At 45.2% G+C, this 18,986-nt stretch overlaps 1 protein-coding gene across 1 annotated transcript in view; it reads left to right on the top strand.

Moving 5' to 3' along the window:
• The window catches only part of DOCK5 (dedicator of cytokinesis 5), a 176,601-nt gene that overhangs the window by 116,417 nt on the left and 41,198 nt on the right, over nucleotides 1-18,986 (top strand). Inside the window, exons 23-31 of the mRNA XM_074355684.1 lie at nucleotides 2,157-2,268; nucleotides 2,950-3,020; nucleotides 3,651-3,757; nucleotides 5,633-5,769; nucleotides 7,667-7,762; nucleotides 12,343-12,441; nucleotides 15,849-15,943; nucleotides 17,184-17,262; nucleotides 18,595-18,695. Of these exons, the coding sequence (XP_074211785.1) occupies nucleotides 2,157-2,268; nucleotides 2,950-3,020; nucleotides 3,651-3,757; nucleotides 5,633-5,769; nucleotides 7,667-7,762; nucleotides 12,343-12,441; nucleotides 15,849-15,943; nucleotides 17,184-17,262; nucleotides 18,595-18,695 (897 nt within the window). The remainder of the gene's footprint in view (nucleotides 1-2,156; nucleotides 2,269-2,949; nucleotides 3,021-3,650; nucleotides 3,758-5,632; nucleotides 5,770-7,666; nucleotides 7,763-12,342; nucleotides 12,442-15,848; nucleotides 15,944-17,183; nucleotides 17,263-18,594; nucleotides 18,696-18,986) is intronic.

The following is an 18,986-nucleotide window of genomic DNA, read 5'->3' as shown; positions in this document are numbered from 1 at the left end:
GTTGCATTCATCTGGGCCACTGTTTTCAGCGTCAGATTACATGGTAACAAGGGAAGAGCCAGGTTAATTAACCCATGAAATTAACTAGAAGAGCTTGATCTGGGAAAGAGAGTCGCAATCTGCATTCTCCGATTGCTTGGATTTGATAGACACAGTAGAACATCAAGAACCTTGATCTTAATCCCTCAGTGTCACACTAGTTCCCTTTTTTAAAGTCACAGACATAGGGTACCTAGTAGGGCTCTGGGTGCTGGGAACCTAGCAGCCAATGAGAGCAGGTTCCTGCTCTGATGGTGCTTGTGGGTTACATCAAGGCCAAGGAGGCAGTTGATAAAGAAAGAAACCCATAAGACCATTTCAGATGGATGAGGGCTGGGAGGGGAGGTGCTGATGTGACACTGACCAGGGGAGACGGTGGGAGAGACCTCTCTGGGAGCTGGCCCTGAAGTAGAGACTGAAAGACGAGGAGGTGGCCTCTGAAGTTCTCGGAAGAGAAATATGGGAAGCAGGAATTGCTAAGGCAAGGGTCCTGTAGGGGCACTGAGGGCATTTGGGAGGAATTAAGAGAAGCTGGTGTTGCTGGAGGCATGGTGGTCAGGAATGGTAGGACAGGGCCTGGGGGCCATGGCACATGATGGGGGCTCTCCTAGGCCATAGTACGGAGTCTGGGTTTCAATCCAGGTGTAATGGGAAGCCACTGAAGGACTTCAGTTAGAGAAGCAATGCTGTCTGGCTTACAGCTTAAATGATCATCTCATCTCTTGGGTGGAAAATGAGTTATCAGGGGTTAAGAGTGAAACCTGGGTGACCACTTAATAGGCTGTTATAGTTCAAATGTGAGATGCAGTGACTCTGTCTCCACTGAGGTGCAGAGTGGACTGATGTAGGGGGAAGAGGTCATAGGACTTGCTGTTAGATTTGGTGGGGGAGCGAGAGAAAGGGAAGATGACTTCTAGGCTTGGAGTGCTGTTTGCCGAGACTTGGACGATTTAAAGATGAACAAGAAATCAAGTGAGTTCCATTTGAGGTGTGTTAATTTTGATGCACTTTGTGGACAAAATTGCGAATGAAGTTCTTTTATGGTTCTGCAGGGTGCTTGAGTTGAGAATTACCTGCTCTCTGATTGAATCATCATCTCAGAGGAGCTCAGATTCCCTGAGTACCACATAAGGTGTAGGTGAAAAGAGGAAGCTAATATAAATATGTACATGCCTGTACGTATGCATTTGAGTGTGTGTATGAAGTTCTAAGTTCAAACCATCCTTACTTCTGACCAGTTGGTGGTAAAGTTGCCACCAGTGTAAATGCATTTAAATTACTATTTGGGACTTTTGTGTTTCTGAGAAACGGGACAAAGACCTTCTGATTTCTGCTTCTGAGAAAGAACCAGCTTTCCAGCTGAGGGACAGGTCTTCAAGGCAAGCAGAGCACTTTAATCAAACAAGCAGGAACCAGTGAAGACCACGGTGGCCTGTGTCCTAGGAGGTCAGCGCCAGCATGGCCAGCTCAGTGGATACAGTGACACTAACTGGGCTTGCAGACTGGGTTGGGTTCAGATCGTTCCTGGGTTGAGGAGTTTCTCTACCCACTGTCGGAAACTTAAGCTCAAGTGGTCAGGGCTGGATCAGAGGAGGCAGAATGGTTCCAGTGCCAGAGTGATTAGACAGAATGATTAGAAGAGAATGAGGGAGGCTGGGAGGGGAAGATGTGGCCAGAGTGGGGTGTCAGGCAGGTTAGCTGGGGAGGGGGCCCCTGCTGATTGGATGTTCCGCTAATGAGCTAAGGAGGGTGGGGCTCACCTGCTACTTGAAGCAAAGCAGCTTCCTGTTGTCCCCTCTTCTGTGTCAGAACCGCCCACTCGCCACGGGGATGGAGGACATCCCCAGGGCTGGCCTTCAGATGGCTTCTGGGGGCCAGTGGGAGCGCTCTGTTGTAGGACTTTACTTATGAATCACTCCCTTCCTTTTGCCCAGGTGGTGACAGCGTCCTAGCCACCGGGCTCCTCCCTGAGCCACCTTAGAGCATCCTGGGACTCCTCCATGCGCAGCGTGAAGTGGTGGCCCTGGGCCTCCAGCATCGTTTCAGCAACAAATCTATTTGAAATTTTTTCTTTTAAAGATGGAAAATCTGACTGCTTTTCTCCTTTTCCTGTTAAGATTTTATGGCCAAAGCGAAGATGGAGATGAATTTAGTAATTCAATCCGCCAGTTATTTATCGCTTTCAATACGCTGATGGACAGGCCCCTGGAGGAAGCTGTCAAGATCAAGGTCAGCTTGGGTAGCTCCTATGTTGGTGGGGAGGCTGTTCTGGGACAACGGAGAACTGGCCGTGGTGGGAGATAAAAAAAAAAATGAAAGTTAGTTCCCAGAAAGCTTGTTAATGTTAGAATGACTTATAGAAAGGAAATCCTTGCGTTTTAACTTTTATGAGCATTTATATCTGCAAATGTCGATTTGCCAAAGACAAGCTACCCTTTCAGACGTCCCTTGGATGCTTTTGTGGCCCCTGTGAATTCAGCCAAGCGATACTGATGATTCTTCAGGGAACAGGTTTTATCCTTAGGTCTCCCATTCTTCCCAGCCTCCCAGAATCACCATCATCAGTTTTTTTAAGTGTAGATCTGTTATCCCTAAAGACTCAAATCTGAACTTTATTTTTTTGCTCACGATGGCAACTTTGTGAGGGAAACGTCAAGTTTTCAATTACCTCCTTGGATAGAAAAATGAATTCCAAATGGACAGTGATTGTTGGTAGTAAAGACAGAAAGCCTTGACTCCTGACTTTTCGGGGAAATGATCTTGGGAGATCGTGTTTAGCAACATTAGCTTTCTTCTTCATCGCGAGAGCGTCTGTGTCCAGTTTACTGTTTAAGATCCCAGCATCTGTTGTTTCTTTGGGATCGAGCAGTGGATTCTGCCCTGAGCTTGCCTTTGGTGTTTTTCTTACAGGGGGCAGCCCTGAAGTACCTTCCGAGCATAATAAATGATGTCAAACTTGTGTTCGATCCTGTTGAGCTCAGGTAAAGAGCCCCAAACCCTTGTTTCCTGACTTGAACAGAGAAGCAGCTCCCCTGCTGGGCTCGGGCCGCAGCCCGTGCTGTGTTTCTCACACGTGGTGACTGCTTACATGTTTGTACTCAGTTCTGGGTAAAGATGTCAAAGACACAAAGCCGGCCCCTGAGAGAGGTCTGCACTGTCTCCAGGGAAACAAAACACACAGACGTACAATTACCTACAGAAAAATGTGCATAATCATGTGCTTCCGGCCCTGTACCTAAGTACCCCAGGAATGCAAAGTCAGATGGTGATTGACACAGGGTGGAGTGAGCTGGAAAAGGATTGTGCGGAAATTGAGTGTGAGAGCAGGGTCTGCAAAGCAGTGATGGAACTGACTGAACTTTGGCAATTTAAGCCCACTCTGCTCCCAGGCTGAGCCCTGGAGTGAGCAGGGAACACAGCCTTCCTGTTCCCCCACCTTCCCCTTCCCCCTTCCCCCCTCCCCTTCCCTAGACAGACTCTCAGGTCGTTGGGGAGCAAACTCCAGGTAAACCTCTCCATGCCCAAATCAACTTCACAGCAGAGGGGAGGTGTGCAATGCTGCCTTCGACTGGGCAGAATGAGAACACTAACCCCCGGGGTTTCTCTTTCAGCATGCTCTTCTGCAAGTTCATTCAGAGCATCCCTGACAACCAGTTAGTTCGCCAGAAACTGAACTGCATGACCAAGATAGTAGAGAGCAGTCTTTTTCGGCAGTCGGGTGAGTCTCCACCAAACACTGCGGAAATTCCAGTCTTGCGTCTTTTTCAGCCAATGCTCCCTTTTTTTTTTTTTTAATGTCAGTAATGTCCTTGCCAGTCATTTATTGGTACTTAAGGACCTCCTGGAAAGCCAGTTTTAAGGAGAAGGCAAAATCAGTTCAGTATTGCCCATAGTTCCTCAAAGAGCAAAATCTGTGTTCTTTAATCTTTAATTCGAAGAATCAAGTGTTTTCATTCGTTAGAAAACTTTGTCTTCAAAATTGGAACCCTGGAGAGTAACAGGCAAGCAGGAAAGATGGTCCTTTTAAACAAATGCATCTCTTTTGACTTATTCTTATTGCATAACCTCAAAAATAGGGGCTGGGGGATAGAGACAGGGATACAGCGGGGCAGCGATGCAGACATGCAGTGGGGCAGCGGTGTGTGCGGCGCCACTGGTGCTGGCTCAGCAGATCTGCTGTGCGCCTCTCTCCTCGACTCCGTCACGGTCAAGTCACGTTAGTAGCTGAAAATTGCTCGTGGTGGAAATCCTTACACCACGGAAACTGGCTATTGCTATGAATCAGAGAGGTTTTTGTGGGGTCTGGTGGGGGAGCCGGATTACCAGCATACTGCTGGGAGGGGAGGGAGGGATGGAGGGGAGAAAACTCGACCCTGATAAAATACTCTTCATTTTGTAACTAGAGTCAAGCGCGTAGCCACCAAGTGTAAATCTCTGTTCCTGTCCCAAAGTTGGCATGGGGAAGGAGGTCCAGTATCTGGTCTTTCCCCAGTCAACCCCAGGCTCGCTTGGGTGGGGCAGCTGCGGGAGCTTCCTTTGAAGCCACCACCAGGTCCGGGGATCCCGGAGGATGACTCATGCTGCATGTATTTGCTGGCGGGTCTGAGGACCAGCAGGACTCCCCAGAAATAGGAAAGGCTGTGTGGGTGGTTGGTGGGAGAACCCTCCTGACCTTGCCCTTGGCTAGTTACGTAACTTTAGACAAATGAGAGATTTTTCTCTAAGTCTCAGCTTTTGTCTCCATGGAAGGACGGACTTGAACTAGACTGAACCAGCAGCCTCTTTCGGTGCTGGTGTTTTCTGATCCTGTGCGTTTTAGCTGGCACAAGGACGCGGATGGAGGCAGTGCAGAAAGCTCGTGGGTGCTCTTAAGTAGAAAACCTAATGTTAGTACATCTCTTAATGTGCTGTGATCATCTCTGCCTCTGAGGATGCAGAAGGCATACCTGAAGATTAAAATAAAGATGAGGTGTCAGAGCAGAAGAGCAAGCCTGCACTGGATGCTTCCATTAGAGGAAGTACTGTCACCATTCACAGTCATTTCTGTTAGTGCCCAGAATCCCCGGACTCATTGGAATAACATTTTATATTCGTGAAGATGCCGGGAGGAAGACAGAGCAGAAAGGCGGTGACTTACTTTATGAAGCCCTCGTGCCTGCGAAGACTGGAACAGGGTGTGAAACACACTGCGATGTGCTGATAAAGCTCAGGATTTGTAGGAATTTTAGAGTAGCTTTTCTCCCTTAGGTGGAAAATTTCAAAAAAACTACAGCAATTTAACTTCCTTAGTTTATTGGTTTCATATGACTTAGCTTGCAAAGATCAAGTTGGCACTTTTTTTTTTGAAAGCTAAAGGAATTGTTAAATACTTTCGACCTTTGGCTGCACATACCTGTGATAGGTGTAATTTTTGGAGTGTTTTGTTTGTTTGTTTTTAAGATCAGGGTGCAGGGCTGAGGTTCCTGGCCTGAACCCACATGCTCGTCGGTGGCCGGGGGAGCCCCTGCGGGGGGCTGCGGGAACAGGCAGAGGGAGGGCGGCAGGAAGGAGCCGGGCCGTTCGGGCGGTGAGCTGGCCGCGTTTTCTCCCCCAGAGTGCAGAGACGTGCTCTTGCCACTGCTGACAGACCAGCTCAGCGGCCAGTTAGACGACAACTCCAGCAGGCCTGACCACGAGGCCAGCTCGCAGCTTCTGAGCTGCATCCTGGAAGTGCTGGACCGGAAGGATGTGGTGAGTCGTGGCGTCGCTGCTGCAGAGCACGGCATACGCTGGTCCCACGGCCGCGGACGGGAGAGACCCCGGGCAGCGTGGTCCCAGGGCGCTGGGGCCGGCTGCCCCCGCATCAGAGGTGGTTAGAGGGGCTTCTCCTGGCTCGAGCCCGCCTTGCGGATCTGGGTCCAGGGAGGTCCACCTGCAGCTGGGGCTGCTCCCGGCTGGTGTTTCCAGTTTGCCCAGTTTGCCCATCACTAAAAACCCCAATGAGACTTTCCAGAACCAGAGCCCTGTTTGGACTTGTTTCATAGAAACCTCTATCCTCTTCTACCTTTGGTACCTGTCAGTACTCTTGTAGATACTCCTGAGCTTCTGAGAGGGTCTCAGTTTTTTACTCTCTCTGACACTGATTCTTCCTTCTGGAGCCTAGTGGAAGTGATGTGTTATTTTTGTGGGTTGGTTGGTTGGTTGGTTTGTTAATTTTATCTCATCTCCTTCCCCTCCAAGAACCTGGGGCCCCACTGCCTGGATTTGCCGTGTTCTAGAGATTGCACAGCTCCCAGGCCTGTCAGAGCCTGCCCCCGAGTCTGGGTTCAGTTGAAGACAGACCGGAGTCGCCAGCCCCCATGATGGCCATGTTCCCACAGAGCCCAGACACCTCCCCTGGTTTCGCCTGAGCCCTTTCTCTGGCCAGTATCTTTAGATTCGGTTCTGCTGAGGGCTCTGGAGAGCACTGGACCTTTTCCTGTAGCTAAATCCTTAGCCCCCCGTCCGGGATCCAGCCCAGCTTGGCACCAGCCTGCCTCACCTCCTGCTATTTGTCACACGGGCAGGCCGGCAGCCCTGCCGGTCCCCGCCTCAGCGGTGGAAGGACAGGACACCCCTGCTTTCTCTACCCCCCCCTGTCTCTCCCCTCCCCTGAGCTCCTGCAGCCCCTCCGTAGTATTTGTGCGATTTATTTGCTATTTATTCATTAGAAGTCACTCCCCCTCCCTTTTTTCTTCTTGGCTTACATGTGTTCCTAGAAACCACATTGTCAAGTAGAATCAATTTTCCCAAGGAATTTTGTGATTGGAATTTGATTTCTAACCAGGTGCTTTGCAGCAAATAAGTACATGTGACCAAACATGTCACGACGACAGTATTTTTTAAAAGTAACTCTTCGAACTCAGTAATTAAAATGGTAAAATGGAGCTCCGAGCCCTATAGATTGAAAAAAAGGTGGTGGACACTCTGGTCTAGGCAGGGCTCCACGATGTCCTCACATGGCCTTGCCTCCTCTGTGTTCTCTGGTGTCTCTTCTTATAAGGACACTAACTCATCAGTCCAGGCCCTGTCTTCACGTCCTGACTGCCTCCTAAAGCCCCATCTCCAAGTACCGTCCCATTTGGCGTCAGAGCTTCAACGTAGGAATTTTGAACATAAACGTTTGGTCCATAACAATCTCCTTGACTTGAATTTCTTGGTTTCTTTCCTCCTACCCAGAAGGTGGCAAGAACTTTGTACTTTTGCCTTTCGTTCCCACACATGTGCCTAGTTGTCCGGGGCAACCTACTCAGTGTCAGGACTGGGTACCTCGTGCTAACGGGGAGCCCCCTAAAACTGTTTGTCGAGTCGGTGGCCACGGTGAGCTCTCAGTGAGACCAGATGATCTGGGTCATCAGGGAGGCATTCCTTCCCCACATCTGCACATTCCTCTTTTAAATGTTGGAACCAATTATTTTCAACAGATTCCTTAATAACATTATATGTCATGCTATGAAAGCATTTCCCCCTTTGGACAAGCAGTTGCTTTGTGGGGAAGAACCAGAATAAGAGTTAAAGGTGCAACTCCTCAGTCCAAGGTTTCCTTAAGAAAGGTGAAGCTGAGTCTGAAGATGTGGAGTGCATTCCTGTGTCCCCCCCCCCCCCCCAGGGCCCCACGGATGCGCACATACAGCGGATAATGGAACGGCTGCTGCGAAGGATCAACCGGACCGTGATCGGGATGAGCCGACAGTCTCCTCACATCGTGAGTGTTGCTCAGGGGCCATGCTGCCTCTGCTGCGTCCTGGTGCCCCATCCCACCTGCCTACTGGGAGGCTTCGGGGCCCAGCATCTTGAGACCAGACTCACGTAGGCCTCGCCACCGCCCACCTCCAGCTCCTAGTCTGCACTGTGTGCTGGGGTGTATAGCTCCCTCGAGAAATGAGGGGAGTCCAGAACTTCACAGCCTCCTCGGATGCCTGACCCCTGGTCACTGCTGCGAGCAGAAATCTGACGCTGATTTTCCCTTGTGGGAAAATGATGCAACGGGGTGGTAGGGAAGGCGAATGAGGGAGGGTTAAGGACCCCTTCTTAAGGAGCCTTGCTTATATGGAAGGTGAAACAAAAGACTCTTAAAATACATAAAAGCAGAGACCCGCTGAGATATATGAGCACCCTAGGTGGACTGAGAACTCGAGACCCACTCCACCTAACGCTCTTTAAATATTTACTATTTTATTTAATGACAATATGAGCCTTTGTGAGCAGAAAATTCGAGGTTTAGCTGACCGCACTCAGCATTTCCTCTGTCACCTCAAGCAGTTGGGCTGTGATTCTCAGTGTGTGCGTGCTGTCTGATCCACCTTCGTTAGAATGGTAACAGTAATCACATAAGTACGTCCAGCCACGTGATGAAAACCATGGTGGTCACTGTTAGCGCACTCCTGTGTGTGTGCCCGAAACCCTTTTAAGCATTTTCTATCTCATTGAAAGCTCCCACCAGCCTCCATTTTTCAAATGTGGAAATGTGCAGAAGCCTGCCCTAGGTTACACAAGCACCAGGGGACCGAGGTGGCCTTGGCCCCAGGCAGCCAGTCTGGATGGAGAGCCCTGCACGTGTGGCCGTGCCCAGCCCTCGGCAGCTTAGCAGGTTATGTGCCATAGTCACCGTGAGAGGAGTTCTGATAAATCCAGTTTTCCCCCTTGCATCACGTTTCCCCTGATATTTGGTGTGCTCTTAGATCAGTGCCCTGTTACCATCCAGCCTTTTTGATTCAAAGAAAAAAACGTTGAAAGAACTTGGGGTTTGCGTGCTTTTAGGAATGCCAGTGTTGCCCTGGCCTCTTATTCTCCATCCACTGTGTCTGGGAAATGTCAGATAAAAAGTGTGATTGAGCCCAGAGGTAACTGTTGAAAGGCCAGGTTATATCATGTTAAAATGAAGTATCTTTTACTTGGGATTACTAAAAGCTATGGTTAGATTTTAATTAGAAGACACAGAACTATCCCAAATTGCTATAGTAAATAAAAACCATTCATTTATTCAAAAGTATGTATTGAGAAACTGCAGTGAGTCAGGCACTATTCTGGACCCTGGAGATAAATCAGGAAACAAAGGAGGACAGAAAAAAGTCACTACCTTAAAAAAGCCGTGTTCTAGCAATAACAATAACAAAAAATGAACTGCATGGTATTAGGAGATGAGTGCTGCGGAGAAAACATGAGTGGGGTAAGCGGGGTCAGGGTAGAAGAGTTACAAATTTAAGTAAGGTGGTTAAGAATGGCTTTCCTGAGAAGGTAAAATTTGGTCAAAGACTTGATGAAGCGAAGTAGAGGGCCACGTGGATGTATGGGGAAGGGCCTTCCAGGCAGAGGCAAGAGCCAGAGTTAGAAACCCTAACGTGTGTCTTAGAAGATTCACATGTAATTGAGAGAGCAGACCCAAAGAAGAATACAGAGAAATGACTGCAAGTAAGGGGGTGTCTCTCTGCTAGATTACAACTCAGGGTGATCCAGAACACATTACAAGAGGATTCAGATCTTGTGTTCAAGGCATAGACACTCAGTGTACCATTAATTGCTTTTGCCAGGCCATTTCTGCCATGGATTTAAAATTTTTTATAGAGAAAGGCAGACTGGTAACTCTGTTTAGGAAATGACATATTGGTTTACAGGTGACACTTAATACACTATCTTAATTTAAATTTACCCATTCAGCTTCTCTTAGTAGTGAAATCATCCATTGTCTCCCTTGTTTAAGCTAACTCAAGAACCTTGGCTCACTGTGTTCCAAGAGAAGGGTTGGGATTTGAATGTTTGAATGTAAAACTGGCAGAATCTCCGTCACATTTCTGTTAAAATAAGAGGAAGGGAGGGGACGTGGCTGAGGTGCCTGGAGTCAAGTGAGCATGCTGGAGAAAGAGAAACACAAGAAGGGAAAAAGCAAGGGGCAGACATACAGAGGGACAAGGGACAGGCAGTCCCAAAGAGAAATATGCCATACATGTATAAAGCAATAATGTACTTTTTATATCTTATGAATATAAATTTAGTAAATTTTTTCTTATTCAAGAATAATTAAATGTTAGAGGATCCAGTAATAAAATTTATCAATTTAATAAAAGGAAAAAGGCTCTCACCTTGAATGCCAAAATATATTTGAAAGATATAACATCTATTTCAAATTAAGAATAGGAGATGTTCTGGGCATACAGTTAACAGGTAACACATTATATTGATGGTCATAAAAAGGAGAATCAAGATGTCAAACCTCAACACTGTTTAGCATTTTTCTATAAATTCTAGCCCATGTAGTAAGACAGACAAAAATACAGTGCATATAAATATTAAAAAAAAGATCATAATTGTCATTATTTTTACCTGAGATGACTACCATATCTGAGAAGTCCAAGAGAGTTAATTGAAATTTTAATAAAACTAATGAGCAGTGTATTAAACTAACCAGTCTCAAACAAATAATATTCAGTGGCTTTTCTGTATAGCAGCCATACCTATTTAGAGATTGTAAAAAAAAAAAAAATTTCCATTTAATTTACTCACAAAAGTGGGAGAGCAAAAAGAAATAAAAAAATACACATAAATGAATAGCTAAACGGAAGTAAAAATGGAGGACTTGCCGATCAGATTTTAAAACATTACAATGTTACTCTAATTAACATAGTGTTGGACTCATGAATGGAGGATATATATCAGTAGAACGAAATGAAGAAACTTTAAAGAGACTTTAGATTATATGGAAATTTTGGTACCTTTCAGTAGGGAAAGTGAAGATATTTAATAAATGTGATTTGCAAAATATATGAACAATGTGGAAAAAATTTGTCTGACATTTTATTTCATGCTGTACCCACAAAATTTTCAGATGTAATCAAGAGTTCAAGGTAAAAAAAAAAAATTAAACCATAAGCAGCTAGAAGCACATACCAAAAAAAAAAAAAGTACATACCTGTTTGTAAGAGAAAAGAGATTCCTGATTGTTTTTAAATTGAAAGGCTACTATAAAAGAAAAAACTAGATTTTACTAAGTAAAAAATTTAAACCCCAGTATGTGATAAATATATGTAAAATAAATGTCAAGCACCAAACTATAAACATTGTAAAATGGCTAATAGCCTTAATATACAAAGAGCTATTGCAAACCACTAAAAAAAGATATTTTAATTTAAAAAATGGGTAAAGAATATAAGCAAAAAGCAAAGTTAAAAAAACACAAATGGCCATATGGATAATAAACATGGACAGAATGTGTCATTCAGAACAAAGGGAATGCAAGTTAACCAAGAATGAGATTAAATAAAACTCCAGTGCCCAGAATAGCAAATGCCTGGAGAAACGACCAGTGTTAGGTGCTGATGGTAATGCAAGCTATATGCTGGTTTGACAATAGATATCAAAGCCTTAGGGCAATAAATTTACATTACTCTATAATTAGAAGAATAAACTTTTCTAAACGAAAGAGGCTAATTCAGACATTCATTCAGAGAGGTGTACGTGGATAGTCTTTTCACTGCTTTCGTATTTGGAAGTTATTCTCTCCATCCCAAGAGCAGCTGTATTTTCATCTCCATGCCAAATTCATTGAAATGTGTGTTGTTTTCGTAACTGTATGAATACAGGAAGCTATTAGGTCTAAATCTATGATTCCTATATAGTTGGACTAGGGGAAAGCAAGTTAAATACGTAATTCCTGACCTCAAAAATAGAAATGATGGTAATCATCCAACTCTCCAACCCCTTTCTTCAAACCAGGTCCCCTTCTTCATACCAGTGATGCCCAGCATCCCTGGCTAAAGGATTCTGGAGCTGGAGAAATGACATTGAAGTGTTCTGGCAGGGAGCTCTCCTTTCCTGCCCTCTTCTCTGCTCTTCCGCTCTGAGTGTGATTACCTCTCTGTTTCCTCTTTGCTTTCCTCTAAGCTCAGATTTCTTTAAAAGCTCTAAGTATTTCAGACATTTCTCCGCGGACTTCTCTGCTACACCTCTATCTCAACAAGAAACTCAACGTCTACAAGTTGTTCTAGCTTAACTAGTAATGTGGCTGAGATCTTAAGAGCCCGTATCCCCTGACCTGTAGGATTTCACAGATCACAGCTGTTAACAGGATGGGTGAAGCCCTCCACGTTCCTTAACTCAGACCTGGAAGGAGCTTGTTTTAAGCAGAAACAGCCAAGCACGTGCCTTTGGACCTTTAGAATGCAGTGTGTTTGCAGCGTGGAGGGGTCCCTGCGTGGGTTATTGGATGGGGGAGACCACAGCACATTCACCTGCATCTTATTTTGTCGGTGGTCTGAGGAGCTTGGATGTGTGTTCTCTGTCTCCTTCCAGGGGAATTTTGTCGCCTGCATGATTGCCATCCTGCGGCAGATGGATGACAGCCACTACAGCCATTACATCAGCACTTTCAAAACCAGACAGGACATCATTGTAAGTTGACTTCACTGGGTCCTTGAAACTTTAAGACTTCCTGTATTTGGTAAAAAAAACACTTGACCAAAACTGAGCATCATCAGCAGTTCAAGATTCTCTCCCCATACACCTCCAGGGCTGCGTGGTTTCCACAGAGATCATGAAAAGGAGCGTGTTGATTCTTACTGTTTCTCTGCAGTAGGATTTGAAGAAGACAACACTGCATGGACCAGGAGGTCCTCACGCAGCCCCACGAAGGATCTTGGATTTAGAGCGAGCCCGTATTTAGAAACATTTGGGAGGTCTCTTTGCCCTCATTTTCGGGGACAGTAGGTACTCATGCCGTGGCCAGGATTTTAGGAGGCAGAGGCGTGTGTGGGCTTCTAAGATGTGCTTGGTGTCATCGTTTTCCGTATCCCCTGGATAGGGAGACGGAGGTAATGCTTGCCCTTTGGAACATTTGTAAGTTATCTTCAGTGGAACACACTCCATTGTCTTTTGTTTTTAACGAGAAAATTGTTCTGATAGTTACCATTAAGCACACAACCCAAGGCGGCCTCAGAGGCTAAGTGAGGCCTCTGGCTGCTTCCCAGGATCCTTCTCTTCAGGGAATTGTTACCGGCTGTTAAAACATCCCTGAAGGTACCGTCTTGTCTGGTGAAGCGGTGGGCTGGACATGGTACTGGATTAACAGTCTGATGTCTCATTGCACTGGTCTTTGCTCCGGAGAACTTCCCGTCATTCGTGCATATTCAAGTCTTCCTTATGCTCTAGATTTTCCACTTTCTGCCTATGTTATGCTGATAGCATGTGACCAGTACAGCCAAGGATATCCAGCTCCTTCCTTGCCAATCACCCTCCTTTCTGTGAGGTCCACATGATGGAAAAACACACAAGGAATGGCAGAGGAAGTACTGTTTATTATTACTGGTTGTCATTGACCCAGTGATGAACTCTCAGAATGCTGTCCTTGGACCGTGTGGCTTAATCTGCAGGGCTAGGTGGGCCTCCATTCAGGCCACGCTCTGTGGGTGGCGTGGATACAGGAACGCACAGCGTTATGTAGCTGTACTTACAGAGATCTAGGCAAGAGGATTAGGAGGTGGGGAGAGGTGGAAACAGGTGGGAGCTGAGGGTGGTAGGGTTTCTCCTCCATGGGAAGATGGTGGTGTTGGTTTAAGAACACAGGCTTCAGAAACCCCAGATTTGGGTTTGAATTCTGGGTGGTTCACTTTCCTCTACAAAATTTTGGGAGATCTGTTGCACCTCACTAAACCTCAGTTTTCTCATCTGTAAGATAGTCCCTCCCTGGGGGCTAACATCAATTTTGATTGAATTGACACTTGGAAAATATGTAGCTTTGTGCTTGGCATGTAGTTAATACTTAAGATGGCCAGCTACTGCTAATGATAATTTTACTATTTTTAAAATTACTTTTTATTTTTGTATAACAGATTAATATAAAAATGGTTCAGTGACTTTTTTCCCCCCCATATTTCCATCTGAAAGCAGGTAGAATAGGAGTTATACTAAATCCAGAGTCTTGACAATTGGGCTCCATTTAGTAGGCAGGAAAACCCAGGTTTAACTCCTGTTTTCCAGGACAGTGGTGAGCTCTTCCTCCTGTACCACCTAATTAAAAGGGGATTGTTGTCCCTGTGAAGGACTACGGTCATCAGTGGCGGAGCTGGGCCTCCCGACTTCTGATAGACTGTCCTTTCTCTCTCTCCTGCTGCTTTCTGAATAATCACTTGAAAGATTTGGGGAAGTGGCAGATAAAGTGATCCTGCATTATCTGTGAACTGCCTCTATTAAGCCCTCACTGTTTACAGTTAACTTAGAGCATCAAGCGTTGCATGTTGAGTTGGTGTCAGAAGCAGATAACCGGCATCCACATTTCATCCTTGCTTCACAAACCGTGAACCCTCGACTTGACGGGACAAGTTAATAGAATGCTTAATAAATAATGGGTGCATGTAAAATGTATGATGAAGAGTGGAAAAACTTGTGAACTCTTGTCTCTGATTTCAGAATGGAGGGTAGAAAAGTTTGACTCTCCCCTGAAGCAGAGGGAAGACTCAAGGGTGGTGCAGACTTCAGAGCCAGAATCGCTCCCATTCCTGGGCCGTTTGGCATCCAAAGTGCCCGGATTAACCAACCTGATCAGTGTCTCGGGGGGATATTGTTAGAAACAGAACCCAGGCCCCCTGCCTCCCAAGCACCGTGTTCTTTCTGTACGTGATGTAATCCGTACGCTAGAACGGCACGCTTTAGTGCCTGAGAAATTGGACTGGATTTTCGTTTCAGGAATCTAAGTGGAAAATGTCTAAATTTAACTAACGAATAAATTTTAGAAGTTCTGATTTTCAGTCCGATTGTTCTGAGTTCCTTTTTCGCTACAGCCCCCTTTCAAGCAGCGCAGCTGTTTTCCCGATGCTGGACTTTCCTTATTTGTTGTTACAGCCATCACGGTCCGCTGCCTAAGCTTTTTTTAAGGGCCATTTAGGAGCCTTCTCCCAGGCTACATGTGGTAACATTCCTGGAATAGGAAGAATCATGGCTTTGTTTCTCATTTTATAGCATTTTTGTTTTGTTCTAAAAATAATAAAGGAGGATTGGACTCAGAGTTGTTAGAAGTATCCGTTTTCACAGACTCAAACACTGGCGGTTGCCAAAGGGAAGGAGGGTAGAGAGCCAGATGAAGGAGGTGAAGGAGATTAAGAGGTCCTAACTTCCAGCCAAAAGTTAATAAATCGGGGGGAATGTCATGTACAGCATAGTGAGTACAGTCAATAATATTGTAACAACTTTGTGTGGTGACAGATGGTAACCATATAAAAAACAACTAGACTTACTGCGATGATCGTTTCATAATGTATAAAATTATCAAATCACTGTTGTACACCAGAAATTTATTAATATAATATTGTATATTAATTATAACTCAGTTTTTTAAAGATGATTTTTTTAAGTCTCAGGTTTTTTTTATCAATAGTTATTGGTGGATTCGCTGTAAGTGCAGTAGATCTTTTCAGACAACACATGGCAGCAGAGAACTACAGATATGATGGCTCTAAACTTGGGATCCAGAGCCCCACGGTCTCTTCCCAGCTCCCCTGCTGCTTGGTTTCCATGACCTCAGACAAGTCATTTAATTTTTCACATCCTCAGTTTTACCATTTGTGTGATGTAGACAATTTTTTCATCCTTGTCTTCCTTATCGGGTTATCTGGTGTAAAAGTCAAATCAGGTGATGGCTGTAAGAATGCTCTGTAAACCTTCCTCAAAAGGCAGGCTGTCATGGGGGACAGGGGACCACTTGTTCTGACACAGCCAGCATTCCTTTATGCCCATGTGCAGAGGGGAGAGACTTACGAAGTGTAACCTCAGCTTTCCCCCAACCATTTCAACTCTGCTCTCTGCAGGACTTCCTCATGGAAACTTTTATCATGTTTAAGGATCTGATTGGAAAGAATGTCTATGCCAAAGACTGGATGGTCATGAATATGACGCAGAGCAGGTGAGACTGCCCGTGATGGGTCCTGAGGCACTTGGGTCTGGTAATGAGCTTTCTGACCCTTGTGAATCTCTTCAGCTCAAGTCCGTCGTCTGGAAAGTAAGGGTCCTCCCGCTTTCGTGATCCTGGTTTGTGGGTTCATGTTGATTTCACCCTGGCTGCTGCCGTTGCTCTGACTTGGACTCAACTTTCTTCTTCCTACTATAACCTCCTTGTCACTCCCGTGCTGATTATCAGTGTCAGCCCAAGTGGCATCTTTTAGTGGCTCCATGCAGCCATCATTATCCTGACATCCCAACATTCAAGCTCCGCCCACCCTGCTTCTCTAACCTTATCTTCCACTGTTTCCCTGTGTATACTCCATGCCCTCCAACCAAACTGGCCTCTCTCTGTCCCTGAACATGTTCTGTACTTCCCCTCAAGCTGCCGTTTCCATCTGAAGTGTCTGCCCCATCGTCTCTGGCCATCAATACGCCACCCATTCCTTGGGGTCCTTCTCAAATGCCATCTCCAAAAGAAGCCTGTCTGGCCTGGATGTCATCTTCTCTTCTTTTAATTCCCCATACCTCTTTGACACCCCTGCATAGAATTTTCCATATCCTTTTTGGGTCGTGGCTAGATGTACAGGTTGCAAATGACCCTCACCAGGTTGTAGACTTCTTGAGACCAGGAACCACCTCTTTCAAAGCAAAACCTGACCCAGCGCTTTGCAGTTGCTGGTAAGCAACAAAGCTGTGTTGAATGAAAGGAAAGTGAACTGAATACAGATACTCTATTAAAAGAGATTTGGGATTTTTAAAGAGCTAAATAGAGGAGATCATTATGATAAACATTATTAAGTCTACATGGCCCTGATCCTTGATTAGAAGAACCCTTCCCATCTATGTACAGATTAGAGGAACAATTGCATCCAAAGTCCTAGACTTTTAAGCACAAGCAATCATGACGGAGGGAGAGACTTACAGAGGGAGAGATCTGAGGACCAGGCGCCCCCTGGCTTGTCCCTCAGCTGTACCCTGCACTGGCTACATCGAGGTGCAGCCTTGAGCGGTGCTAGTAGTCAGTTCTAGAAGCTGACCTTCTGTGTCGACTGTGCTGTTGTTGGTCTTAAGGACCTTGATAGACCTACGGGTCTTACGTTGCCAGGTCCAGGTGTGGTTGGCTTCGGTTTTTAACGTGTATGGAAAATGTTTCAAAGAGCATGAAGTTGCCTTCTCCATCTGGTGTGTTTTTCCTCCCCCAGGGTTTTCCTCCGTGCCATAAACCAGTTTGCTGAGGTTCTCACAAGGTTCTTCATGGATCAGGCAAGCTTTGAACTTCAGGTAGGCGTGCGACTCCCCTGCGGGTTCCTTGAGTTCTCAGCCAAAGCAAGAGAACTGCTTCATTTTGGAAAACATCACCCCAGATTTTATCATAACAAAAGCACACAAATACACGCGTGCTTGCGGGTAAGCACTCAGGCATCCCTCTGCCTGCACACAATTTAGTGTGCAAAGAGCGGTTCGTATACACACCTGTTTCAAAGTCCAGGTGATAGCAAACCAGGTGACAACTTGCGCCATCTCCTTCCTTCCTTCCTTCCTTCATTCATTCATCCAGCAAATATTAGCGAGTTCTATGTACAGGGCACCAGTCTAGGCCCTGGTGAAGGCAGACAAGATCCAGTTCTCATGAAGCTTCCATTCCAGCGTGTATTTTGGTGACATGCTTTTGCTGTGTCATGGCCTGTGTTTGTATTTGTGGATATTTTCAAGTGGAGAGTCACAAGCAGAGGAGATTATATATACATATTGCATACACATGTGTGTTTGTATGTGTATGTATGTCAAAATGGTATACATACGTGTGTGTCTATACACACACAGACACTGAAACAGAATCAAGCTATACAATTCTTTGGTTACCTATTGATCTGCTTTTATTTACTTTTTCTGTAATCTTTTCAATGATCATAAATACATTCACAACATTTTTAATGGCTGAATACAGTCCATTATATGGCTGGATCATGATTTATTTAACCAAATTCTTCTTATGAACATTTTGTTTGCTTGTTTTTTTTTGGGGGGGGGAAGGGAGAGGTAATTAGACTTATTTATTTTGTTTTAATGGGGATACTGGGGACTGAACCCAGGACCACATGCATTCTAGGTGGTCTACCACTGAGCTCTACCCTCCCTCCTTCTTATGAACATTTAGATTGTTCCCATTTTCTGTTATGTTAAATAGCACTGTGATGGCCTTCCTTGTTTTAAACAGATTTTTTTAATACCCATTTTTATTTTGCCAGGAGAAAGCCCTGAAGTATTTACTAGTTCAAAACTTTGGCAGGACAAGTTAGGGCTTTTGATACGTATGGCCAAACTACCTACAAAATAGGTACACTTCTTGGCAGCAACTTTTCTTTATCCCAGGAGTAAAGACAAATAATCATAGTTTGAATTTTTTAAAAAAATAAACCTTAATATTAATAAAGTGTTAAAACTTCCAGGGCTGAATAATTGAAACACTAGAGAGGAAAAGAAGTCTTGCAGATTTTATTTTGTTTTTCTGTAATTTCTGGCAAGTGAATCTACCATGTGGCACTGTTTCATTATGACCCTTATTAATGTGATTTTCCATTTCTTTTCACCCACACAATTAATTTTGAACAGCTCTGGAATAATTACTTCCATTTGGCAGTGGCATTTCTCACCCATGAGTCCCTTCAGCTGGAAACCTTCTCTCAAGCCAAGCGCAACAAAATTGTAAAAAAGTAAGTGTCCTCTTAAACTTGCTTGATTCTATCATTTCTGTTTAGAGCAGGATTTTTGATGTCACAGAAATTACTGTTCACTGGCTATTCAGGTAGTTAGTGATGTAGGTCTTAAAACAGTCATTTAGCAGACCTCAGATTTCCCAGATTCACATCTCTTTTCTCAAGGCCCCGTTTATTTTCCCATCAACCATCGCTTTCTTTCATGGAATCTCTACATGGGGAGGCACTGAGGCCAGCCAGTCCTCCTGTCTCCGAGAATAGCTGCCCTCTGCTGGCAGCTTTTCCGAA

This window comes from Camelus bactrianus, chromosome 31 (assembly GCF_048773025.1).
Source record: "Camelus bactrianus isolate YW-2024 breed Bactrian camel chromosome 31, ASM4877302v1, whole genome shotgun sequence".
NCBI classification, from domain to species: Eukaryota; Metazoa; Chordata; class Mammalia; order Artiodactyla; family Camelidae; genus Camelus; species Camelus bactrianus.
The sequence above is the reverse complement of the archived record's forward strand: the minus strand, read 5'-3'. Positions and strand labels throughout refer to the sequence as shown.